This window comes from Leopardus geoffroyi, chromosome C3 (genome assembly GCF_018350155.1).
Source record: "Leopardus geoffroyi isolate Oge1 chromosome C3, O.geoffroyi_Oge1_pat1.0, whole genome shotgun sequence".
In the NCBI taxonomy this organism is placed as follows: domain Eukaryota; kingdom Metazoa; phylum Chordata; class Mammalia; order Carnivora; family Felidae; genus Leopardus; species Leopardus geoffroyi.
In genome coordinates, this window is record NC_059338.1 from 5,720,226 (window position 1) to 5,747,238 (window position 27,013).

The 27,013-nt window shown below is 45.0% G+C and overlaps 2 protein-coding genes across 4 annotated transcripts in view; one reads left to right on the top strand and one right to left on the bottom strand.

Moving 5' to 3' along the window:
- Nucleotides 1-1,116: 1,116 nt before the first annotated feature.
- On the bottom strand, nt 1,117-6,639 carry MPZ (myelin protein zero). Its single transcript, XM_045455319.1, is given in 6 exon segments — nt 1,117-2,366; nt 2,491-2,548; nt 2,975-3,110; nt 3,363-3,576; nt 3,815-3,981; nt 6,498-6,639. Coding segments are annotated over 6 exon segments (936 nt in total). The 5' UTR covers nt 6,565-6,639; the 3' UTR covers nt 1,117-2,072.
- Nucleotides 6,640-10,409: 3,770 nt separating this feature from the next.
- SDHC (succinate dehydrogenase complex subunit C) overlaps nt 10,410-27,013 on the top strand; it is a 35,781-nt gene continuing 19,177 nt past the window's right edge. The window contains exons 1-4 of one of the 3 annotated variants that reach the window (XM_045455323.1): nt 10,450-10,489; nt 11,531-11,575; nt 16,267-16,323; nt 17,917-18,018. In XM_045455323.1, the coding sequence (XP_045311279.1) occupies nt 10,470-10,489; nt 11,531-11,575; nt 16,267-16,323; nt 17,917-18,018 (224 nt within the window). In that variant the 5' untranslated portion in view covers nt 10,450-10,469. Of the gene's footprint in view, nt 10,490-11,530; nt 11,576-16,266; nt 16,324-17,916; nt 18,019-27,013 lie in introns of all 3 variants that reach the window. The other 2 variants (XM_045455322.1, XM_045455324.1) reach the window with 2 other exon arrangements.

The following is a 27,013-nucleotide window of genomic DNA, read 5'->3' on the forward strand; positions in this document are numbered from 1 at the left end:
AAAAAAATTTTTTTTAAATAAAAAAATAAAAAAGCAGAAGACATGGCTTGAAATAAATGAAAGCACTCTGGATTTGGGCAAAGCCGGTGTTAAAAAACCTTATCTTTAACCTCTTAATAAGGTGAAGAAATAACTTGCAGGAGTCTTGGGTTTTTTTTTTGCCATCAGTGACCCCCCCAGGAAAATTTTATATATATCTTTCCACAATCATCTTAGTATCCCAGGCCATTAATGGTGTACCTACGTTAGCATACCAACAAACTAGATAATGAGGTATTAATAGCATAGCTAAAATGGTGCACCAACTAAAGTTACACATGCCTGTGTTGGTAGGGGGAATGGGATTTATGCTAATTTGTAAAGTGTAATCCTTTAGGCAAGATGTAGAAATATCTTCAAGCAATCTTTTTAGAGAGGGAGACAGTGGGGAGGGGGAGAGAGAGGGGGGGAGAGGGAGAGAGAGAAAGAGAGAGAAAGAGAGAATTCCAAGCAGGCTCCATGATCAGTGAGGAGCCTGCTGTGGGGCTCAATCCCATGACCTTGGGATCATGACCTAAGCCGAAATCAAGAGCCGGACACTCAAGCAACTGAGTCACCCAGGCGCCCCTGTAGAAACATCTTTAAAAGACTGATCCTTAATATCTTAGTTGCATATCCATTTATGGTTTACAAAGGTTTCCATGTACAGGATCTCATTTGCTTCTCAAAAAAATTAAGCAGGGCAGGTATCATCTCAATGTACAAAGGCAGAAACAGGAAAGTCAAATAACCAGCCATGGGCCACACAGATGGGCGGGCATATTTTAAAAACTCAGATCTTGGTAAAGAGGGAGTCTGTGTTCTAACCCATGTAAACACAGAGGCTGATACACAGTTCAGCACATAGGATAAACTCACTGGATATTTGCTGAAGGCGTCTTGTGAGCCTTTTTCAGAGTTCTTTCCACTGTGCTATGGAAGGTCCGTAACATAAAGCCAAATTCTTAACAACCGAAACCAGGTGATGAGGAAGAGGACTGGGAGAGGGGAAGGATGGGGGAACATAGGGAGCTGGGGATGGAATAGGGGGCAGGGATATTCCCAGGAGAATGAGGAAGTTGGAGATGGAGGCAGCACTTCTGGAAATGTCAGTGTTTATTAAACATTTAAGGACATTTGGGAGTTTGAGAAGAAATATACAGAATGTAGAAAAATCCTAAGAGTCCCCTGTGGCTGGGAGTGCAGCCTTCCCCTCCCCCCCATTTCCCGTTTATTTTTCCTTTCTGTTTGGTTGTTTAAAGCCCTTTCTTAAGGCTTATTTGCCCCTTCCTCAATGCCCTGACCTGTGAGGATTCTTTGCCTCTCTCTGTCTCTCCTTCCCCATGACCTCGAGTCCCAGAACAGTGCCCTAAAGTGGTCAGGGGCACCAGTCCTGTAGCTGAGGATTGAGGACCAGGGGCCCCTCTGCTTGGGCTAGCTCTCCATGAAGGATTTAATGGGGAGGGGGGGATGGGGAAATGCAAAAACCACATGACGTCATTGGTACTCAGTCATGGGGGGAGGGCGCCGGTAAACAAACAAACAAACAAGACTGGATTAAAAAATAAAAAATAACTAACCACCTAAATAAACCCTGAAGGAGAGTCTGATCTGGATGTTCTGGGTGTTAGCCGGGAGGACAGACTATGGAGCTGGGCCACCTGATGAAGGGGAGGGAGGGTCAGAAAGAAAAGAAGGAGGGACAGGCTGGGTGCCGCAAGGGATGGGAACGCCAGGTGGCCTGGAGCTGAGGCACGGGGTATCAAGGTCCCTTTCTTCTCGGTGCCAGAGGGACAGGCACCAAACACACAGTCCTTGGGGCCGGTGAAGGGGAGGGTGAGGCCCCTGGGTTCCCAGAAAGCCGGGGGGGGGGGGGGGGGGCGTGCAGGTGGGGGGAGATGGGAGGGGCCTGGGGCATGAACTTTGGAATGAAACTTACATCTCAAAGGGTGCTGAGGGCGGGGCAGGGCTGGGGAGTTAAGGAGGAAAGCACCTAGACGGGGGGAAGAAGAGGAGCCTAGGTCCCCCTGCTCTGGGAGGGCCCAGGGGGGTGGTCACTTGTCGGAGTCCAGACCCATCATGTTCTTGAGGGCGTTCTTGAGGCTGGTTCTGCTGGGGGACTTGACCGCAGGCCGGAGCTCCGAGCTCTGCTCATCCTTCCGCAGTTCCATCTCTATGACCACCACCTGAGAGCCTTTGGTGGGCTCCCGCCCTGACCCCCGACCCCCCGCCCGGCCCGCTAACCGCTATTTCTTATCCTTGCGAGACTCCCCCAGCCCCTTGGCCTTCTTTTCACTGGCAGCTTTGGTGCTTCTGCTGTGGTCCAGCATGGCATACAGCGCTGGCGTCTGCAGGGAGGGGGTCACACCTCAGTCACCCTCCTGGGGGGGCCCAGCCCCACCCTGGTCCCAGCCCATCCCTTACTGCTGCCAGGTAGCTCCGCGCCTTGTCCAGGCCCCGAGTTCCACTGACCTGCCGGCCGCGCTTCGAGTCCTTCGCAGCCTTGTGCAATTTCCCCTTCTCCATGGCGCTGCAGGGAAAGGCGGTGCTGTGGGTCTGCCCCGCTCCAGGCCCGGGCCCCCCTGGAGAGCAGCTATAGCTTCCTCCTCCCTTTGCCACTCCCCCCCCCCCCGCCCCCCAAGAAGTTTCTGCCCCGATGGGGAACAGTGGGGTTACAGGGAGGGTCGCCATGGGGCGCCCGGGTGGCTCAGTCGGTTAAGCGTCCGACTTCAGCTCAGGTCACGATCTCGCGGTCCGTGAGTTCGAGCCCCGCGTCGGGCTCTGGGCTGATGGCTCAGAGCCTGGATGGAGCCTGCTTCCGATTCTGTGTCTCCCTCTCTCTCTGACCCTCCCCCGTTCATGCTCTGTCTCTCTCTGTCCCAAACATAAATAAACGTTAAAAAAAAAATTTTTTTTTAAATAAAAACTAAAGGGAGGGTCGCCAGGCTCCCCTTACCTGAGCCTCCTCTGCAGGGCCGCCTGTCTGCGTAGCCAGCAGTATCGGGTCACATAGAAAAGCAGCAGCAGCAACAGCACCACCCCCAAGACACCCCCGATCACGGCTCCCAGCACCACCCCATACCTCGTAGGCACTAGGAGGGGAGGGAAAACAAGTAAAGGGGTGAGCGGGGCCACGCACCTTCGGTTCCTAGCCCCACACCCATTCCCTGCTGTTTCAGAGGTACAGCGCTCAGCCACGGCTGTCTTCTGCCCGCCCTCCCAGAGCCTGAAGGGCATTAGCCCAGGTCTTTTGCCTCTTCCCCCAGCCCTTCCCTCCCCCCCACAACCCCCCGCCCCCAGTCCTCCCTGTACTGCCAGACCCCCTGGGCCATCTCCTCTCACACCTTTTTCAAAGACATAGAGTGTGACCTGAGAAGTCTTGCCCACTATGTCTGGTGGGTTTTTGACGTCACAGGTGAAAGTGCCGTTGTCACTGTAGTCCAGGTTGTGGATGACAATAGAGCCATCCTTCCAGTGAGGGTCCCCTACCCACTGGATGCGCTCTTTGAAGGTCCCCACCTCGTCAATGTAGGGTTGTCCCTTGGCATAGTGGAAGATCTATGAGGAATGAGGGGAAGTATGTGGGTCTAGCCTCAGGGTAAGGGCTCCTGGGCTGGAGAGGGTAGTCGGGGGTGGGGGAGACAGGGTAGAGAGGCCCTAGTCAGACAGCTACTTACCTTGCCACAGTTAGGGTTAGGGCTCAAAGGATGTCCCCTCAGTTGCCCAAGTGCTCTTTTCTGTTGTTCTTCGGAGCACCGTTTGGTTATCCAATCCCAGGACGCCCCCAGGCACTCACCGAGATAGCATCGCGGCCCCCTTCGGGCTGGTAGCGCCAGGTAAAGGAGATGTCATCTGAGATCCACTCGCTGGACCAGAACGAGCAGTGCAAGGTCACCTTGGAGCCCACAGCGCCGTGGACCTCCTTGTCCGTGTAAACCACAATGGCCTGGGCCAGGGGGAGCACTGCAAGCAGAGAGGGGAGTCAGATGGGCGCCCGGGACCCACTAAGGGATCCAGAGGAAGTGAGACCAATAGGAAGCCGAGGGCTGAGTAGAGACCATAGCAAAGCTGGGGCAGAAATGATCCACCGTCAAGCCCGGATTTCTCTGGGCCAGCTGAAGAGTTAGGCAGAAACGCTGCATTGGGTTCAAGTTCAGTGTGTTCATAAGAGGAAATGAAATCAGCAGTAACAGAACTCTCTTGAGGACTTCCAGAAGGTGGATTCTGTCTCCAAGTCTCCCTTTCCCTTTGGGTCAGTATTTAACTCTTAAGGTACCCCTAAGATGCAGGCTTAAAAAATTTTTAATTTATAAGTTATATGGTAATACATATTGCATTCTTTTTTAGAAACCATTCAAATAGAGATAAAGCTAAAGTCTTTCTTTTAAAAAAAATTTTTTTTAATGCTTATTTATTTCTGAGACAGAGAGAGAGCATGAGTCAGGGAGGGGCAGAGAGAGAGGGAGACACAGAATCAGAAGCAGGCTCCAGGCTCTGAGCTGTCAGCACAGAGCCCGGCGCGGGGCTTGAACTCACAGACGGCGAGATCATGACCTGAGCCAACGGCGAGATCATGACCTGAGCCAAAGTCAGACGCTCAACCGACTGAGCCACCCAGGCACCCCGCTGAAGTCTTTCTTGACGCCTCCCCCAACAAATGCTTTTCCTGTAGTCCCCTCCCAAATATGACCACTGTCAATCAGTTTAGTAAGTAACCGTTTTCTATGCATCAAGTGCAGTGTAAACCCGACAAACTGAAAACATGAAATAGTTTTGTCTTATGGAGCTTTTCTTTCCTTTTCGAGATACATTGCATTATATTGTACTTGGCTTTTTTCACTTAAGAGGATGTATAATATGCCTATGTGTCTGAGGGAACTTCCCATGTTGATTCATAGAGATCAATCTTATTTTTAACAGCTGCGTAGTATTTCACAGCATCACACATTCAAATTTCTCACAGAAAAAAAAAAAATGAAGATAATTAAGACTGTTTTTTCCCGGCCCAACTGTCCTCGCTGCTGAATCCCTGGTTGCCATATGGCTTGCTGTCGACTGGGAGGTCAGGGAGCTTCTCAGGGGAAGTTGGATACAGAGGAAGATCCCAAGCTCAGAGCTCAGATGACTTTGCATGTGAGCCCTCTGTGGCTTGACCCTTGTCACCCTCCTCTTGGCCATGCTGGCCCAGTGCCACTCCCAAGACTCACCCACACAAGGAAGGCCATTCCAGGGAGATTATGTGTGTGGGCTGGCCCGGGGTGGGGGCAACTGTAGACCCTTTTGTTCTATGGGAGGGGGAGGAAGCAACCAAACAAACAGAGACCCATTGTCTGACCAATGTTGGGGGCTCCTGCCATCCCCAGACCCCATAACCACCCCCCACTCCTGCTCCATAGTCTCAAATCTCCCACCTCAGCATGCAAGATCAGTGACCCGCTTGTCCTTAGAGGTCTCTTGGGAATCCCAAATGCAACAACGAAGGTTATTCATTGGATCTAACTTCTATTCCTCCTGTTCTAACATCAACCACTGCCCTTCAGCCCTGCTCAATGGTACTATGAGAGGGACAGGTGCTAGAACAGAACCCTCTTCCTTACTCTCCAACATTCCTTCTCCCCATTGCCCTCACTATGACCTTCTCCAACTCCATATCTTTAACATTTTCTCTGGGTGTCCCAGACTAGTCCAGCACAGCACCCAGAAGGGTCTGCATTCTGGGGTTAGGACTCAAAGAGCTGATATTCTGAGCACTTCTCCCCGACCCCCAATTTGCCTACTACTCTTCTATTGTGGTAGGCTTTGGGGCCGTTTGGAGAAGGGAACTGTCCATTCAAATATCCCTACTTTTGGCTTTCACTTGCCCACCCAACATCTGCCATGGGGTGAGAAAGGGTTTGGTCACCTTATAAAGGAAGACTGCTTTAGATGGACAAGATCTTAGAATCTCATAGAACCTCCCTCCTACTCCTTTTGCCTGCATAATAGACAATGGATCCACAGAGAGAAACTGAGGCACCAAGAGACAAAGGATTTGAGGAGTTGGGACCGCAGACCTTGGGCTCTTTCCTTAGATCACATTCCCCGACCTCCCTATTCAGGGGAACTAAGGTTAAGTACCTCAGGCACTGCTAGGGAATGATTAGGTACCCGGCCCAGGTGTCTGTCCTGTTCCTTACCACACCATAACACTGCTTCCCACCAGGTGCTTAGCATGGCTTTGGGGGCATGTTACTACCTTCCAACCTGGGTCCAGGCAGGCCCACCTCAGGGAAGCTCTCTACGCTCTTTTACCTTCTCCCTTCACAGAATACCTTGATTGTCTCCCTCTAAGTTATATATATTTTTTCTCCGACTATAATATCACCTTCCTGCTCCTGCTCACTCTTTGGTGGCGGTGGGGCATGCAGTGAAGGCAGGGAGAAGGTTGCTGAGAGGCAAGCTGAGCTCCAGGGCTCCCAGACTGGGGTGGCTCCACTTACCCAAAGAGGAGAAGAGCAGCGCAGCCAGGATAGGACTGGGGCTGGACGAGGGAGCCCCAGGAGCCATAGCTGGGGCAGGGGCAAGGGCTCGGAGCGTCTGTGGGGATGGGAGAGTGGGGGACAAGGAACTGAGCGGGGGGTTCCTGGAATCCGCTTAAAATCCCCTGGGGCCCCAGTATGAGGGGGCTGTCCTGAGCCAGTAACCAATTGCAGCCTGGCATGTGCAGTTGAGAGGTGGTGGGGAGGGGGGAAGAGTACAGGGAGCAGAAGGGGCATTGTGTCCTCTCGGTGGAGGGGTGGGGGGACACATACCACCCCATACACAGAGGGCTTTGTGTCTGATGGCCTCCCCCTGCCCTAGGCTGGAATGCCTGGGGGGGGGGGGAGGTGAGGGAGAGGGACAGAAAAAGGGACATAAACACACTTCTCCGAGGGATAGATGGGCAGGGGAACCTGAATCCTTAGGCCATGAGAGGGAATTTCTCTATAGCCTCCTTCCCAGAGAATGGCTCCCCCAGAGAACTCTGAAAATGGGATATCCCTTGTTTTTTTTTTTTTAATTTTAATTTTTAATTTTTTCGATGACTGTTGGTTGCATTATAGGCTTCTTGAGATGACCAGGTCATTTGGGAGTCCTTCCCCCCACCCCCATCTCTCTGCATCCTGGGTGATTCTTCCCTGATAGAAGCTTTCTCCACTGGAAAATATCCAGGAAATAATTTCCCTGAGCTTTCCCTCTTTGTCAGTGAATCTTCCAATGCCTCATGCTGCAGTTTAAGTCCATTGCGATTTAGGACAAGGCAACAAAATTGTATTGAATGCCAGCTATATGTAAAGTATGGGTTTGTGGGTAACAGAAAGAGGAATAAAAATTAAGTTTCTCCTTGAAGGAGTTTAAAATCTAGTTGGCGGGGGGCAGAGAGGGGAGGATCAAAGGACAAATCCATCAATACCCAACATGATCAACCATCATGCTTGCCATAGCAGCGTGATGAACGAAGGGCTTAGTATACCAAGGAGGGCACAACCAGATCTGCTTGAACATGCGCAGTCGTTCACAAACATCCGGGAGATTAAGTTAGTAACGGAGGGTTAAAAACAAAAATAAACCATTTAATAAATGAAGTTCAGAGGCGGGGGAGTTGTGTCTAGAAGGCAACTTTAGATATGGACCAACTTGGAAGGATGTGTGCCATTTTGAAGACAAGGAATGGGTAGTGAAGTCATCCAGGCAGATATAGCAAGAGCAAAAACAAAGACAGAAGAAAATGTGTGTGTGTGTGTGTGTGTGTGTGTGTGTGTGTGTAGGTTTCTGAAGTATTGAGGATATTCAAGCCAGATCTTGTGGCCTCCACTTTGACTTGATTTAGGGGAACATGAGGGGCATCATAGGGAACAAGTCTGTACAGGAAAGTTGAAGCCAATTGGTGAAAGGCATTAAACGGCAAATGAAAGAGGGTGGGCTTCATTGGTTCATCATAAGAATTTCCTGATGGTTTGAGGGTGATATTTTGGGTTAGAGATGGGAGTGTCCACATGGTCAGAGCTGAGTTTTAAGGCAAACCTGGCTTAAAAAAATCATTCCCACCAGAGCTCTCCTAATTGTTGTCTCCTTTGTTTCCCTTCTTGGGATTATCTGAAATGATTTTGTTTTTCACTGAACCTCTCATACTTCCATTTGAAATGTTTTCCCTTCTTTTCCCCCCTTTCTTTCTCTGATCTCAGGCCTTGGATAGACCCTGCTTTTCTCTCCTGCTTATTTTAAAGATAAACCCTGGTGATAAGGGGCTTGACTTAATACCTTGTTTGAATTTCAGTGTAATTAATTTCAATCAGTTGTGAGCCCTACAGGGTTAATTTGAGGGAAGAGGCCACTGTTTTCCTGCGATTGGGACCACTGCAGGTTCACCTGTAAAGCCACAGGCTCCTGGTGCCTACCGGTCATCTCCTTACACAGGAGATGGAGGGTTCCATGATTAGTATTGGATTTGAACTGTGGAACTCTAAATGTGGGACTTGATCATAAACTCCACAGGCAAAATTATCAGTAAATGTTCACGGGATGTTGTAGTCAATTACACCTCCCTAACCACGTCTCCCCAGCTGCAAATGACCCACTTTCTGCTTTCATCTGCTTTTCCCCTTTTACCTATACCTCTTTCAAGGGGTTGCTACTTTCTTTGTTGTATTTACTTACTGATCCTGCTAAGGCATAAGCTGCTTGAGGACAATTATGTTTGTGTTTTTGAATCCCCTGAAGCACTTTCACATCCTCTACAAAAAGTTTATATATATATATATATATATATATATATATATATATATATACACACACACATATATATAGGCATATATGTATATGCCTCTTGTACTTAGCTCTTTAAATAAATTCATTATATATATAATTAATTATTATTTATTGTTATTATGTGTGCACGCATGAGTGAGTAGAGGAGGGGTAGAGAGAGAATCCCAAACAGGCTCCTGTGCTGTGAGTGCAGAGTCCAATCCTGGGCTCAAACCCATGAACTGTGAGATCACTATGTGAGCCAAAATCAAGGGTAGGACGCTTAACTGACTGAGCTATTCGGGCACCCCAATGACTGGAAGTTCAATAGCAGAAAACTGTATTTTATTTTTTTAAAGATTTTACTTGTAAGTAATTGCTACACCCATGTGGGGCTCGAAATCACAACCCTGAGATCAAGTGTCATATGCTACACTGACTAATCCAGCCAGGCTCCCCAGAAAACTTTATTTGAATGTAACAACTTTCTAATGATTAAGCAGTTTACTAAAAAAAAAAAAAAAAAAAAAACAACTTGTGTTTTGAGGTAACCTTTACCGAATGTGTTAGAGTGCTGAAGATGAGTGGCCATCAATGTTGTATAGGAGATCCCTGAACTGAATAGAAACTAAAGTTAGAGAGCCGCTAAGGTCTCTTAACAGTCCAAAAGTCTATAAAAGTGCTTTCTTTGTCAAGTATTATTGAAATGCACAACAGAATTTTCATTTGATGCAGAGATAAGTGAATGTGTGCTATTTAAATCCTGAAAGTGCAGGAGTGCTAAATATAAATGAGATCTGAATAGTAATGTTAGCTGAATGTTTTATTGTAGAATAGGAGGTGCTCTAGGCTGTCTCCTTCACTTCTCTTTGCCCCGCCCTCGCCCGCAAAAAGACTCAAGAACTTTTTCAATTTTCTATTCCTGTCTCCCTTTTTCTTCCTTAAGTCACAAATGCTCTGCAATTGATTGCAGTGCTTGGGTTCCTCAAAACCATTTATGTGTGTGTGTGTGAGTGTGTGTGTGTATAAATCAAAGCGAGTTCTCCCCCACTCCAGGTTCTTCTGGCTGTGGGCGTCACCCACACAGTCTTGAAACAAGGAACAAAGGAGTGTTGTATTTGGCTAGTGGGCGTCCAGCTCAGGCGGCAGCTCAAGCCCAGGAATTGTGGGCACAGAGCTGATCCAGGTGGTTAGACGAGGTTCCCAGGCCTTGGGATGGTGGTCTACGTAGTTCTCACGATCCTTCCTCAACTTGGGCCTCAACTCGTGTTCTCTGTACTCTGTTGTGGAGCTTCCCATCAGAACGGATGGAGCCCGTTTCCCTGGGAGCCTCGGCCGGCCTACCTGGGAAAGAGGGAGAGCGAAACTATTCTGGAGTCCCTGGCGAAGAATCAGGGCAAGTCAGAAGTTCAGTGGTGCGAAGCAAAATGAATATGTTCACAAGTGAAACGCAGACCGCAGAGTCTGAGTCAGCGCCATTTCTGCCGACCCCCTGGCAAATTCTAGCAGAAGCCAGCCGAGGGAAGCCGTGCAGACACACAAAACCAGAAAAAATCAAGCGTGAACAACGCTGAGGCTGACCGCCTGCGAGCCTTTTAAAGAGCCGGAGGCGTCACGTGACATAGCCCCGCCCCCCCATGTGGCGGAGACGTTGTGCGTCACTTCCGTCCAGGCCGGAACTCAAGATGGCTGCGCTCCTGTTGAGGTGACTTTATCCCGGGGCTGGGAGTCTGTGTCCGCGGCTCTGGGGAGGCCTGCGCTGCTCCTCCTGTCTTGCTGACGACTGTTTGCACCGTCCCGGGGCGGGGGAAGGGCCCGTGGGTGCGCGGGTCGCGCGCCCTGGCGTCCTAGGGCCCCTTCCCTTCCCCCCAGCCTCTCCGGTCCCCGGGGTCACGGGCCCGTTATCTCCTCCTGAACTCCCTACCGAGGGGTCGCGCGGCTGTCGCTCCTTCTCCTTCCCCCAGCTTCAATACTTTCCCCCCCAGGTTGCCTTCGGGGCTGCACCCAGAGCCACGCTCCGAGAGAGTAAATAGTTAGGACTTCGAGGTCAGCGGACCGTCGGTCGTACGACTTCGAGCTCTTATTCGGGCCTCGGGAAGAGAGATCTTGGTGTACTTCGCTTTTGCTTCGATCTCCTGCAGACATTAGTTGCTGGCAACGAGTGGCCACTGAGTTCCTAACGGGCCCCTGGGGGAGGGGACAGGAGTCCTGGATCCCTACTGCGCCGGCGATTAGAAATAGCACCCATAGCGGTCGCTCTACTGTCCTAAAGCAGCCCTGGGAATTCAGTTTCAATTTATCTTTCTATGTGGGGTAGGGAGTGGATGTCTCAGTTTTTCTATACAAGGTCATTCGCCGCCCGGAGAAGTATCCTAGATTTTCTTCTATTCTGTCCTGTCCACTGTCTAGACCTCATTCTCCACCCAGAGCCTTTCTAGACGCGGCAACTCGAGTGACTTTAGACACTCCCGGTACAAATCCCAGCATAGTTTCGTGCCAGGCCTATTTTTGGAAACTATTTGTTATGGAAAGTTAGTTTTCATGTCGTTGAGATTTAATTCCTGATTTCCCCAAATGCCTTCTTATTTCTCTTTTCACAGCAGTACACCCAGTATAAAAATAGAGGGACTTTAGTTTTTCTCTGTGACAGAACGATTCCTTTCGGAGTTGAGATCAGGAGTGGGTTATCTTAATCCATCATTTTCCTCCTTCCCTCTCATTTCCAAGTGTATCTTTTTTTCCTAAGGTGTTGCCAGCCCCAGTCTTGCCAGAACTGCACTCTTTATTCCAGGTAGTTTTACCATAACTGAATGATTTTGAATCCTTGATGTATTTTGGTGGATGTCGGGGGCCTTTTGGTAGAATTCATGTTTAGCTTGAAATGGTCATGTTGGTTCTAAACAGTTCGTTTTAGGAGTTTCAGGATTTTTGTTTGGAAGGTGACAATTATCATACTCAGTAAATATGTCCAGACAGTATCATTTTGAGATGTGTACGACCGTCACCGCTAGGATTCAATGCCAAGAAATAGACCTCTTTTTCATTAGTATTAATCTGAAGCTCATGGGAAGGGCGCCTCTCTCTTCTTTTTTCACAAGGGATTTCTTAGGAGGGGGCATAGGGAATTAAAAAAACAACAACAATTTCTTTTTCTGATTGAAATTCTGAGTCTAATTCCATTTCACTAGAGGGATTTGGAACTGTTTATAACGTGCTAACTTAGCCTCAAAGAAAAATACCTTCTTTTTAAAATTTTTTTTTTTTTTCCAACGTTTATTTATTTTTGGGACAGAGAGAGACAGAGCATGAACAGGGGAGGGGCAGAGAGAGAGGGAGACACAGAATCGGAAACAGGCTCCAGGCTCTGAGCCATCAGCCCAGAGCCCGACGCGGGGCTCGAACTCACAGACCGCGAGATCGTGACCTGGCTGAAGTCGGACGCTTAACCGACTGCGCCACCCAGGCGCCCCGAAAAATACCTTCTAAGAAATCCTAGGAGCTAGATTCTAGTTCTAGTGTCACTAGTTCCATTTATTTTGGACAAGTCAAGGTCATCAATCCTCATTTGTGAATGAAAATAGTAATAACTTGGACCCACTTAAGAGAAGTATTGGCTAAACATTTTTAACGTTGGCTAATTGGCTAACTAAAAATGATTAGTTTTCAAAGTACCGTACATCATGGCTTTTAAATAGTGCTCTATATTTTGTATATTCCCTAAACAGTTCACAGACTAGCCAGGAATGAATAACCAGCTGAGTAATGCAACGCCATTGGCATTTAGTCAAGGAATGGTTTGCCAAAGCCAAGACGGAGATGGAGAACTAAGCAAAGAACAGCTAGGCTTCTGTCTAATAAAGTTCATGCCGCTTAGGCACAAAGTCGCCAAGAGTTGTTAACTATGTGCACGTTGCTCATTATATAAAATACTACCCGTGAAACACCTCTAAAAATAAGGCTTAACTTTAAATATATAAGACTGCTTCTTAAAATAAGCATACCTCATTTATAAACCTTTTTTTTTTTTTTTGAGCCTCTTCTATGTGTCAGACATTATCATAAGTGTTACAGACACAGAGCATTCCAGTCTTATCCTTGAGGAGCTCAAAGTCTAGTAGAGGCGATAAATAGATTAATTATTAAGCACCATAATATGTGTTGCTATAGAGATGTGAAGAAGCGGTGTGAGGCATGGCAGGGGCAGCAAGTAAGGCGAAAGAAACTGAAGTTGCCATCCAGGAGTTGTTGGGTTTTCAAGGATGAGTTTAATCAGACTGTGAGGGAGGTTCCAATCAGAGAAGAGCATGAGCGAGGGCATGTAGTCCTAAGAGGGCTTGCTCTGTCTGGGTGTAGTGCAATATTCAGTGTGGCAGACATATAAGGGGCTGACGGGAATTTGGAGGAGAATGGGTCCAGAGAGTTGGAGTGGGCCGTGTTGAGAGGGGCCTTGTTTGGCTACGGTGTGGACCTTACACTACAAGCAACGGGGAACTGTTAAAAGACTTTGGGCAGAAGACCAATGAAATCAGCTTTATTTTTCAGTAAGTTAGCTTTGGTAATATTGAATGATTGGGAAGAGACTGATGGTAGGGAGATCAGTTCAGGAGCTGCTCTTATAGTTCTCTTTGTGAGAAATGGAGAGGATAAGGACTAAAACAATGGACTGAAGTCCTGGATAGCATTGATAGGACTGGGTGATGCCTCACGTATATATGGGGGTGAGAGAAAAAAAATCAAGGATGACTTCTGTTGTCCTATGGGAGTGGGTGGGGGCTAACAGTCATGAATCAGAATTTTTGTCTTTAAGTGATTTCTCTTCATCCTGTTCTTCGAGGTTATACGTCTATTTTAGTGTTGCTCTTACCCCAGATATTTCTGAAACTTTTTGGCATATCATCAGATCAAGTTTAGAGGTCATATAAGAGAAACTCATTATATTATAGTCGCATCTTGTTTTGGACCAAAAATGGTTTTATTTAGTTTGATCCCATAGACTTGGCTTTGAATAACTTTTTTTCCCCCCAAAAGTCAAACCCATTTTCAGCAGATGAATATTTTTATCACCACTGATGGTTTTAAAAAGAATGTGATGTGAATTCTAAAGACCTTGGGGGAAACCAGTGAAATACTGGTCGTATCTTATACATGTGGGCCGAATTGCAGTTTGGAGAATGATTTTCTGGCCATTTTCTTACGTAATCCTCCCAGCAGCCTATTCGGTAGGTCTTTTCAGTCCCATTTTACAAATAAAGAAGCTGAAGCTCAGTGGTCCCCTAAAGTTACGTGATTTATGCAGAACCGGAATTCCAGTTTTTACTTTAATATTCTTCCTGTGTCGCTGTTGTCACCCCAGTCCAGAGAAGAGTTTCACAAATGATTTGAACAGCGATTACATTTTTTGGGTACACATGTATAATGCATTTAGAAAGGGACAGTGCTAACTAGAATGGTAAGTTCTGGCTTGTTCATTAAAAAGAAAACAAAGTACGATTACTTTTTGGCCATAACATAGAACACCAAGTTCCTTGGCGGAACTTGCCAGAGTTCCTGGTTTGCCACTTCCTTGGTGGAACTTGCCAGAGTTCCTGGTTTCCCACAAAAGGCAAGGATCGATACCTACTTTGGTCCTGTTTCAAATAAGGCTGTGGACTTTGTGCACCTAGTTTCTGTGAGGGCCTTGTGGAAAGCTTACGTTGGTATTTGTCTGGGAAACAATAGCATTAGACAGAGTGCTGTAGATTCCAGCCCACATCTGCAAACTCTTGCTGGGCAGCCGAGTGACTGGACCTAGCCTGGTGTGCGGAATGCATGTCCTGCGAACTTCAGAACCACAATTACTTCAATTGATTAAAGAGATTTGTTCCCACTTCCTTCTGGGAGCCTGGGGTACACAATGTCTGCATTCACCTCTTGTCTCCAGGGCTGGAGAGAGAGAGGAGCTGAAGGAAGTGTTGGCTGGATTATTTTACCTTCAAATAGCGGACCCTTCCACTGTCCTAGTGTAAAGCAGAGGGATTTTGCAACGTTTGTGCCTCTAATATCGATGGTGTGATGGACACCGTGAGCTTTTTTACAAGGTCATCGGACCTCAGTGCGATTTTATTTCCCCACGGTGCCTTGCGCATAGGGGATATACAGTAAACTTTTGTGGAAGCAACATATTTTTCATTTTAATCCCAGTGCTTCACTCTGATACCTTTCTTAAATACTTCTGGAAAGATTTGATATGATAATGTGAATAGAGGGGCCTAGTGGTCGTATTTTTCAGTTCGTGTGTGCTCTCTGGATCAGTTAAACTCTCTTTACATAGAATGCCCAGGCACATCTTAGTTTTAGGCTTGAGGAGCAGTTCTGGTACTGTTTTGATGCATTTCGAAAATAGCAACTTTTTAGTAGAAAACTTGTGTATCCTCTTGGTGCAACTCTTCACGTGGTCCGTGAAATCTTTGCGTTCCCATACTTTTTGCACTATTAGAGACTTTTTTTTTTAAGTAGACTCTATGAATGCAGTGTTTGAACTCAGGACCCTGAGATCAAGACGTGAGTTGAGATGAAGAGTCAGGTGCTTAACTGAGCCACCTGGGCGCCCCTATTACAGACTTTTTGACTTGAAATTCATCTGTGTTGTCGGGAACTTGATGGTAGTTCCTAAAATGACAGCTTAATGTTTAAGACCCTCTTTCTACAAACCCCTTATTCTTCAGTCTTCTTAGTTCCTCCCTTTGCAGCAGTTAACTGAGCTGTATTCTTGTTCTTCTTCTTTACCCCAATCTTTTTTTTTCTCTAAAAATTTTTTTTAACATTTAATTTTTATTTTGGGGAGAGAGTGTGAGTGGGGGAGGGACAGAGAACGAGGGAGACAGAGGATCCGGAGCTGACTTTGTGCGCTGACAGCAGTGAGCCTGAGGCGGGCCCAGACTCACAAACTGCGAGATCATGACCTGAGATGAAGTTGGATGCTCAACCACCTGAGCCACCCAGGCGCCCCAACCCCTATCTTTTAACCATGACCTCCTTTAAAACCTCGCTTAAAAATAAATCACATTCTATATTTCTCTGGTGAACGTTACCAACGCTCATTTTTCTTTTACCTTGTATTATTTGTGTTGGGCTAAAACTTTATTTTGCATTTGTAGGTTGTATTTCTGATTATTCTCAAGTTATTTAAAGTTGTAGCTTTCCAACTAAAAAATCATTTCAAGGACAGTGATACTGTCATTGTTTTCATCTTATTCTTAATTTTTCCTTTCACTCCTAAGTCTAACATGGTACAAAAATAGAGACCTTGATAAACTGAAATTGATCTCGAAATGTGTGTTGCTCTTTATTCTCTCTCTCTTTTCTTTTTAAGATTTTATTTTTAAGCAGTCTCTACACCCAACATTGGACTTGAACTTACAACCCCAAGATCAAGGGTCACATGCTCCACTGACTGAGCCAGCCAGGTGCCCTCCATTGACTCCTTCTTCTCTTATCTTGCAGACAGGTTGGCCGTCATTGCCTCCGTGCCCACCTTAGTCCTCAGCTCTGTATCAGAAAGTAAGTTTCTAAATTTGTGGAGGCTATTATGACTTAACATTTTTTCCTTTGGGAACAGCAATGGGTTGTTGTTTAGATTTGGGGGGTATGTGTGGAAGAAAATAGTTGTAGATGGTTGGCTGAAAATTTAGTGATCGTGGTCACTATTTTTCTCATCTGGTAGTAGAAGAAGGAAGGATTAGAATATTTTAAATTTGGGAAATATTTTATACTTTCAGAAAAGTTGGAAGACATTTGCTATGTTTACTTAGAGTTCTATGTATTTTATTTTTTATATTTTTTATGTAAGAAAAAATTTAAGTTTGTTCGTTTTTGAGAGAGAGAGAGAGAGAGTGTCAGCAGGGGAAGGGCAGGGAGAGAAGGGAGACACAGAATCCGAAGCAGGCTCCAGGTTCCAAGCTGTCAGCACAGAGCCCGACACGGGGCTTGAACTCACGAACTACAATACCATGACCTAAGCCAAAGTCAGATGCTTAACCAACTGAGCCACCCAAGGCACCCCATTACTGACGTTTTTGAAGAATACGGGCCAGTTGTTTTGTAGAATGCCTTTCAGGTTGGGCTTGTATGATTCTTTGCTATGATTAGAGTCAGGTTACCCATTTTGGGCAGGAGTAATATGTAAGTATGTTATATTCCTGGTTATATTCACATCAAGGGCATGTGATGCCATTTGTCCCATTGCCAGTGATTTTTTTTTTTTTTTTCAACGTTTATTCATTTTTGGGACAGAGAGAGACAGAGCATGAATGGGGGAGGGGCAGAGAGAGAGGGAGACACAGAATTGGAAACAGGCTCCAGGCTCTGAGCCATCATCAGCCCAGTGCCTGACGCGGGGCTCGAACTCACGGACCGCGAGATCGTGACCTGGCTGAAGTTGGACGCCTAACCGACTGCGCCACCCAGGCGCCCCCCATTGCCAGTGATTTTAACTTTGATCATTTGAATAATGGAATGTCTGCTAGGTATTTTTCCACTATGAAGTTATTGGTTTTTTTCTTTTTTTATAATTAATGGGTCATCTGTGCATAGGTTATATTTTCTTGAGGGGGATAGAATGTATTTAATACAGGCATGTAATAAATTATTGGACGTAGCTGTTCAACACTTAGCTTCCATCCACCCCATTGACAAGGGGAACCCAAGAAACTGTTCCGAGGTGCTGAGGTCTTGATTTTTGAGGATGTGAAAGGGAGTCTTGACACACCAGATGAGAGCAGGTGGTGCTGATGTATGAGACCACACCCGTGCCCTCGGGAAAGGATGATCCATTTATATAAATGATTTTGAAATATTGTACTTGCTCTGCTGCCTGGCACGAAAGAAGCAGAGCTTCTGTGGCAGGACCTGCGTGGTGGGGAATTGGAAAGAAGAGTTTTCCTCTGCTAGGACTTCCTTGGGTGATTGAGGTTGTTAATAACTGAGTCAAACTTGGCCTAAAGATAAGAGGATTGGACAGACATGTTTTCTTTATACAATGGGTTCATCCAGCCCAGCTTAGCTTTTTTTATTTTTACTTTTTGTTATGTAAAATCTTGAGACAAGTATATTTCTAATCATTTTAAAGTCTTCCATCTTCTGGTTTTATTTTAGTGCTGTTCCTTTGGGAACCACAGCAAAAGAAGAGATGGAGAGGTTCTGGAATAAGAACGCTGGTTTAAACCGTCCTCTGTCTCCTCATATCACTATCTACAGGTGAGCTCTGTGGAACCAGGGAATCTAGAGGTAATGGGTGAAGGTCCTGGAGGTTGGGCCATTGCGCCCCTGATTATTTCGCTCAGGCCTTTTTTATAAGAAGACGACTCTTTTTTGCCTTCTGGCCTTAGAGGGTAATCTGTCCTGAAGAACTACCATTTGGAAAATGGCAAGTCAAAATGTAATTTCTATTAGTCGAAAACCAGTATTTTGAAATGATTTCAAATTTATATAGATGTTGCAAAAACAATACACTCAATTCCTGCATACTGTTGTGCACATTCCCAATTTGTGAACGTGTCCAAGTGATTTAAGGTCAAGTGCAGAGATGATCGTGTCCCATTACTCCTGTGTTAGCTCTTATGCTGCTGTAACAAGTGATCATAAACTTTGTGGCTTAAAACAGCACGTTTGTTATCTTACAGCTCTGTGGGGCGGAAGTCTGACAGGTCTCACTAGGTTAGAATTAAGGTGTTGGGAGGGCTGCATTCTCTTCTGGAGGCTCAAGTGAAGAATCTGTTTCCTTGCCTTTTCTAGTTTCCAGAGGCTACTTCGAATTCCTTGGCTTGTGGCCTCCTCCCTCCATCTTTAAAACCAGCAGTGATGGGTGACATCCCTCTCCCTCCCACCACTTCCGCCCTACTTCCATTGTCACATTTCTTCTCTGATTCCCTTCTGCCAGCCTCTTCCACTTTTAAGGACCTTTGTGATTATGTTGGTACCATCCAGATAATCCGGGCTAGTCTGTTTAGCTCAAGGTGAGTTTATTAGCAAACTTAATTTCATATGCAACTGTTAATTCTCCTCTGCCATTTAAGGTAAAATACTCAGAGGTTTCGGGGATTAGAATGCGGACATCTTTAGGAGGATCATTACTCATTACTCAAGTAGGCTTAATACTTGAGTGCATGTTTCATAAATTCAAGGACACTCTGTAGTACAACCATCACAATCAGAAAGTTAACTTTGACCCTATGTTACCATTTAATCGTCAGATCTCATTCAAGTGTTGTCAGTTGTCCTAATATTGTCCTTTATAGGTCCAAGATCCAACCCAGGATCATGTAGTGCATTTAGTTATCTCTTTAACTCTTTAATCTCCTTTGGTAAGGAAAGAGTCTTTACCTTATCTTTTATGACCTTAACATTTTTAGAATGTTCCTCAGCTTGGGTTGTTTGCCTGATGTTTTTGGCAGGAATGCCTCTAACGTGATGCTGTGCTCTTCTCAGTGTGTGGGGCCAGGGATAAACATCATGATGATTTATCCCGTTACTGGTGATGTCAACTTTTTTTTTTTTTTTTAAATGTTTATTTATTTTTGAGATATCATGAGCAGGGAAAGGGCAGAGAAAGAGGGGGACGAAGGATCCAAAGCAGACTCCATGCTGACAGCAGTGAGCCCGACGCAGGGCTCGAACTCACGAGCCATGAAATCATGACTGGAGCCGAAGTCGGACGTTCAACCAACTGAACCACCCAGGTGCCCTAAGCAGACACATTTTAACTAATGATAAAAGTTATATCACCAGGGGCACCTGGGTGGTTCAGTTGGTTGAGCGTCCAACTTCAGCTCAGGTCACGATCTCACGGCTTGTGAGTTCGAGCCCCACGTTGGGCTCTGTGCGGACAACTCGGACCCTGGAGTCTGCTTCGGATTCTGTGTCTCCCTCTCTTGCTCTCTGTCCTCCTCCACTTGAGAGTGCGTGTGTGCTCGCTGTCTCACAAAAATAAATAAACATTAATAAATAAATGTGTCTGCTTCGGTTTCTCTATAAAGTTAATGAATAAAGATAGTGTGCTTATTAATTGATCATTATTTTGTGGAGAGACTTTTACCACCATCTGTTGATGGTACTTATCATCAACATTTATTAGTTATTACAATGAGTTATTACTGTGACGGTTGCCGGATTGTAATTTTTCTAATTCCATCATCCCTTCTAGATTTATTTGTAATAAATAAATTAATAGGATGAAGCATACTTTATCGGTGCAGACTCAAGGAATCCTAAAAGGAAAAACTCTTTTCTACTGTGATGACACCAACTAAAGGAAAAACAACCTCCTTTCCTCTCTGCTCTGGATACTTCTGACATCGAATGTGTGGAGGTTTTTCCCACACCAACCAGTTTTCCATCTCTCTGGATACCAGTTGGGTATCCGGGAGTCCAGTCATGACGCTTACTGTGTGGAGTTAGTGCAGAGCCTACAGGTTAGGGGCTCAGTCCCCCAGGCTGTCCCCCGCTTCAGATGCCTGTTTGCAAGTCCTGTGCTTTTGACTGACCAGCTATAAATCAGGAGTTCTCTCTACCCCCTCCTTAGGTTCAATCATTTGCTAGAATTGCTCTCAGAACCTGGAAGCATTTACTTAACATTTACTAGTTCGTCATAAAGGGTACTACAGATGATACAGATAAACCATAAGGTACCCTTTGACGCACCTCTATGTCCAGAAAAGTTCTGAGCACAGGAGCTTCTGTCCCCACGGAGTTGAGGTACACCACCTTCGTGACATGTGGTTGTGTTTACCAACCTGGAGACACTGAACCATTTACTTTTGGGATTTTTGCGGAGGCTTCATCACGTAGGCATGATCAATTATTAACTCAATCTCTAGCCCCTCTTCCCTTCCTGGAAAAAGAGGGAGTAGACCTGAAAGTTCCAAATTTCTAACCGTGGCTTGGTCTTTCTGGTAACCAGCCCCCACCCAGAGTCACCTCATTAGAGCCAAGGACGCTCTTCCCGCCCAGGAAATTCCAAGGGATTTAGGAACTGTGTGTCAGGAATCAGGGTCAAAGACCAAATATTAGAACAAAAGATGTTCCTAGCCCTCCTATCTCTAAGGAGTTGATAAGGGTTTTAGGAGCTCTGTGTCAGGAACCAGGAAGAGAGACAGTGTAGATACATATTTCTTACTATTTCCCAGTGCCTATTCTGCCTAAAGGGTTACACTGTTACTCTCCTTTATTTTGATGTTCAGATTGTCCCACACTTAGCCGGTGGGAGTGCTTCAAGAAGGCTCCTGCGAAATCAAGATCTGGGTGCTGGATGTTCTCATTGCTACCAGGATGTCATTGCTTGTAGGGCCTTTTCAGTAGACAGAGCTAGGATATGTGTGGATGCAAACACAGGTGTCTGTGTAGGTATGTGAGTGTATACATATACACAGATGCATCTGTAGCTGTTCATCCGTTGTCCTCGGAAGTAGCATCGATAACTGGTAAGCTGGTGCCTTCAAAGAAAAACCCCTGTAGATCTGCTCCTTTCCAGTTCATGCAGCAAAGCAGCTGGAGCCCCGCTACCCTCTCTACTTGGGTTCCTGCCAGGAAGGCTGGCCGTTTCTTTACCACCTCCGCAAATACCACAACCCTTCAGATTTTTTCCAAGCCAGATTCCAGAAATAATTCTGATTGCAGAAATTGGGCATTCTACTAAAACAGAAGGAGACTAATAGGTGATCTTAATCCTTGCAACTTGGTGGAACTTTTTTTTTAAGAGAGAAAATATTTGGGGAAAAATTATAATGATGAAGAACTTCTCAAATTACTCTGAACCTGTATTTAAAGCCCTGGCCTTTTTGCTTGGGTCACGTAACGAATGTTAGTAAGCTGGTGGCGTGAGTCTTTCACTGCCTTCTAGACATACTTGTGGGGGGGAAAAAGCATGAGAGAGCATGGGGCTGCTTCCAAGGTGATATGTCCAGGAAAGATGTCTGATTTATGTTTTATGGAATCATATTTTCTATTACTAACTTCTTTAGAGTTTTTTGGAGGAGGCATGGGAGGGAATAAATGGTCAATAAATTGCATCAATTTATCAAAGCAAAAATGTATACAGGGCTTAAGTTATCAGGAGAACAAGAGCCACTGAAAAGGATGTTAGAAAACTTTTTAAAACTTAGGGTTGAAACTTAGAGATGAAAGGGGCCATAACATTTAATTTCCTCATCAACCTCATTGGTGTTTTTTGTTTTTGTTTTTTAAGATTTTACTTTTTAAGGAATCTATACACCCAACGTGGGGCTCGAACTCACAGCCCCAGGATCAAGGGTCTCCCACTCTACTGACTGAGCCAGCCAGGAGCCCCAACCTCACTGTTTTAAGAATGTTCCTTGGGACTTTGGATATGCCACTAAGCCTCTGCGGGTAGTTGTGTGTGGCTGGCCAACATGCAGCTATGGGTCCCGGCCCTGGGTAACCAAAGCAACTTCACTTTGATCTGTTTTACATACAGTAAAACCTTGGTTTACAAGCATACTTTGTTCCAGACATATGCTTGTAATCCGAAGCACTTGTATATCAAAGCGAATTTCTCAATAAGAAATAATGGAAGCTCAGATGATTTGTTCTACAGCCCAAAAATATTCATAAAGAAATGATTACAATACTGTAACATAATACCAAATAATAAAGAAAATACAAAGTATAAAGAAAAATAAACTAACCTGCACTTTCCTTTCAAAACCATGGCTGGTGGGAAGGAGACAAGAGAGAGGTGGGTTATTGTGTAGGACGTCTTTCACTATCACCAATGGATGTTGACTACAGTACAGTATTTTTTTTAAATTTTTCTTTTAATGTTTTATTTATTTTTAAGACAGAGAGAGACAGAGCATGAGTGGGGATGGGGCAGAAAGAAAGGGAGACACACAATCTGAAGCAGGTTCCAGGCTCTGAGCTGTCAGCACAGATAGCTCAGATGTGGGGCTCGAACTCACGAACTGTGAGATCATGACCTGAGCCGAAGTCGGACACTCAACCGACTGAGCCACCTGGGCGCCCCTACAGTACAGTATTAATAAACTCGAGTCATGTTCTGTATTTAACGTAACTGGCAATAAGGCAGCAGAGGAAAAGGTCTATATCTGCAGGCAGCCTGACCTAGAATGAAGCAAAGCATTCCTAAGCTTACTCTTGGATGGAAAAGCAAAGGACTGCCCATAGGTGCTTTGGAGTGACAAAAAATACACAAGTGCCAGAGTGGGCACCTTCCAACATTCTGAAAAAAATTACTGATTTCTGCCAAACACCGTGGCCTGAGACTGAGCATCCGAGCATGGGAGACTATCACTCACAATCCTGCAGAGAGAGAGAGAGAGAGAGGAACCGTTGGCTCATTTGGAATCATGTGATGTTCCACATCACATACTACTCGTATTGCAAGACATCGCTCGTTTATGAAGTTAAAATTTACTGGAAATGTTTACTCGTCTTGCGGAACACTCGCAGAATAAGTTACTCGCAATCCAAGGCTTCACCGTATTGGGTTTTTGCATTTTAAGAAAGGTGCTGCTCACCAAAAAAAACCAGAAAAGAAGTTTAAAAGTCACGGTTGTACCTGATGAGTGAATCTCTTCTGCGTTATTTTCACGTGGTTGTCTCTGCCTGGGCTTGTACCCCTCTAGCATACAAGGAACTCCCTACCGCCCTTTTCCAGTTTGGGAATTTCTTTGTTTATCAGAAAGACCCTTCTTTTATTGAAGTTGCTGCAACTTATTATTATATTTTTAAATTTTTTATGTTTATTTATTTTTGAGAGGGAGAGAGTGAGCAGTGGAGGGGCAGAGAGAGAGGGAGACAGGGCACTGACAGCAGAGAGCCCGACGCAGGGCTCAAACCCACAAACCATGAGATCATGATCCCAGCCAAAGTAGGATGGCTGAGCCACCCACCCACGCACTGCAGAAGTCGCTACAACTTATATCTTCTATCCAGTGGCTCTGGTTTTACCTTGAGTCATGTGAAATAAATCCAAGCACACTTTTTCTCCAACATCCATTTATTGATTTTCATGTGCTTATTGGCCATTTGTATGTCTTCTCTGGAGAAAGGAATATTCAAATCCTACGCTCATTTGTTTAATTGGGTTGTCTTATTCTTTAACATTTTTTTTTTATTGCGGTAAAATATGCATAATATACAAAACTTGTCATTTTGACTATTTTTAAGTATACAGTTCAGTGGCATTAAATGTCTTCACCATTGTTGTACAAACCATCTCCAGAATCCTTTTATATTCCTTTTTTTTTTTTTTTTTCCCCAACGTTTATTTATTTTTGGGACAGAGAGAGACAGAGCATGAACGGGGGAGGAGCAGAGAGAGAGGGAGACACTGAATCGGAAACAGGCTCCAGGCTCTGAGCCGTCAGCCCAGAGCCCGACGCGGGGCTCGAACTCACGGACCGCGAGATCGTGACCTGGCTGAAGTCGGACGCTTAACCGACCGCGCCACCCAGGCTTCCCTATATTCCTAAATTGAAACTCCATACTCATTAAGCAATAATTCCCATTCTCTGCCTCCAGCCCCAACCCCTAACCACTGAGTTTCTGTCTCTCTAAATTAGACTACTCTGGGTGCCTCGTAAAATGGAATCATACAATGTTTGTCCTCTCGTGCTTGGCTTCTTTCACTTGGCACAATGTCTTCTAGGTTCATCCATATTGTAGAACGTGTCCGAATTCCGTTCCTTTCTAAGGCTGAGCAGATGCTTTGGTGTACGTATACATTGCATTTTGCTTATCCATTCATCTGTCCACGGACATTTGTGTGGCTTCTACCTTTTGGCTATTGGGAATAATGCTGCAATGAGCATCGGTGTACAGATACCTCTTTGAATCCCTGCTGTCAGTTCTTGTAGGTATATATCCAGAAATTGAACCGCCAGGACATATGGTAATGATTTAATTTCTTGAGGAACCCGCCATACTGTTTCCTACGGGAGGTGCGCTGGTTTATGTTCCCACCAATACCGCCCGAGGGTTCCAATTTTTCTGCATCCTCACCAACGCTCATTCTTTATTGTTTTTGTTTGTTTGTTTTTAACAATAGTCATCCTAACGGGTGTGAAGAGATATCTCATTGTGATTTTGATTTGTGTCTCCCTAATGATTAGTGACGATGAGCATCTTTTCGTACACTAACTGGCCATTTGTATATCTTCCTTGGAGAAAAGTTGTTTACTTTGTCGATGGTATTATTTGCAGCACGATTGTTAAGTCACATGCTGAAACTCATATATCCTAGGTCTCTAGCTTTTCCTTGATTAGCATTCTATTAGCAGTCCAAAAAGGAAATAAAATGAATACATTTCAAATCAGGTATTTGTTGATTGCTCAGTGTGCTTGATACTCTTTTAGGAGTTGGAAATACAGAGATGAATAAGATATCATCTGTGTGCAAAGGGATCTCATGTCCTGAAAAAAAATTTTCCTAAGGGAAAATTTTAGTGGCTCTTAGTGATTATCTTTTCTGTAAGTGAATTAAAGCAATCTTGATTTTCTATACTAGACTCTTACCTAATGTGTGAACAGGAAATCGTGGAAATGATTCCTCTTTGTGATATTTAGGCCTCAACTAGAAAACACAAAGGCCGGGGCTGAATTCATCTGAAGATCCATTCACTCCTATGTCTTGGGTTGATTTTGGCTTCTAAAGGCACCATCATTTTCTCTCCACCTGAGTCTTTCTCCGTGATCTCTCTGCATAGGCTATTTCGGCTTCCTCTTAGCAGGAGAGAGTGTGTTCTGGAAGTCACGCAATGTCCATTCTGCTACATTCTGTTTCTTGAGGCAGTCAGTCATGAAGGTTCAAAGGGCTAAACACTTACTTGCCTGAGTTACAAGGAGTTATAAGGAGTGACAAGATTCTGGAAGGTCACGTGAAACTGGAAATAGGACTGTGGTTGTTTGGGAAATAAAATCTCCTTTACCTACTCAGCACTAAGCTAACCCAGGCTATGGTTTTAACCATTTTTGAAAATTAGGGTAACATTTGACTTCAGCAGTTTCTCCTATCACTCCCATTTTCCACTTCAGTATGTCTAAATACCAGAGCAGTGCACATGTTTTATCGGGTAGCTCTTTCAGTCATGGGATTTCATTCACTGGCCATGGGCCCTAAGTGCATTCGGAATGCTAAGCAGTGTCTTACAATTTCCCCACCTCTGTTTTTTTCAGTTCTCTCAAATCAATATTTGTTCTGTCTTTTTCAGTCTGATAATCATTCTCTTTGACAAATAAAATAGTTGAGCAATCTGCTTTGTACTCTGTCATCTATTAACATAAAATTGTCCATCCCGGTTAGGAGGCTTTCTTTCCCTGAATACAATTTTAAAAGCCCCTTTTTGTTGTCCTTGACATTTTTGCAAGCCTCAGCTCATTCTGGGTTTTAGTCTCCTGATTTATCTAACCAAATTATGTCATTGTTCTCCGCTTGTCCTTTGTTATGTGGCTCTTCTTCCGCCTTTTATATTTATCCTGTTAAGTCTGAGTTAAGCAGAGTGGTGTCTAGCCAGTTTTTTTGGTTTCTTTGGACATTACTCCTTTCTTACTGTGACCATTTTCATTACATAGTTAGAATTTCTTTTTGAGATTTTTTTCAACTTGGGTACCTTCCCTCTAGAGTGTTGAAAATATGGTCTGAGTAGGCTCAGCATTTCCTATCTAAGCTGACTTTCTAGGGTGAATGTTCACTTTATCCAAAGACTTCTGTTCTTTCCATTTCACTAACCAATTCTCTCGAGCATGAGAACCAGGTCCAGAATATAGCAGTGTTAGTTGTCCTTCTGTGGAAACGCTTTGGCAAATTAATGATTCAGAGTGTGATTTAGAAAGGGGTTTGATGACAAAGTATTTCAAAACTACCGTGGATTAGGAAACATATACTAAATCCAGGAAAATTGGATTTAAAAATTTGGGATAGGTAACTTATCAGGGAGTAAATGGTATGCTCAATTTGAATATTTACGGGCACATAGTAAGAGTTCAGGGGTGACTGTGTGTTCTGTGAAACTAGATAAACAAAACTCACTTGGTTTTCCTTTTCCTCCAATCTTGTGACTAGAGCAAGTGAAGACCCAGGTGGTTGTAGACTAGTGATTATTTTCTAACTTGATGCAACTTTAATTGGCGTCTTTGACCCACCCACATTGTTCCTTCTTAGGAAAGGAGGAGTTTCCTTCTGGTGAAAGGGAGGGATGCCTCTCCTGAAATAAAT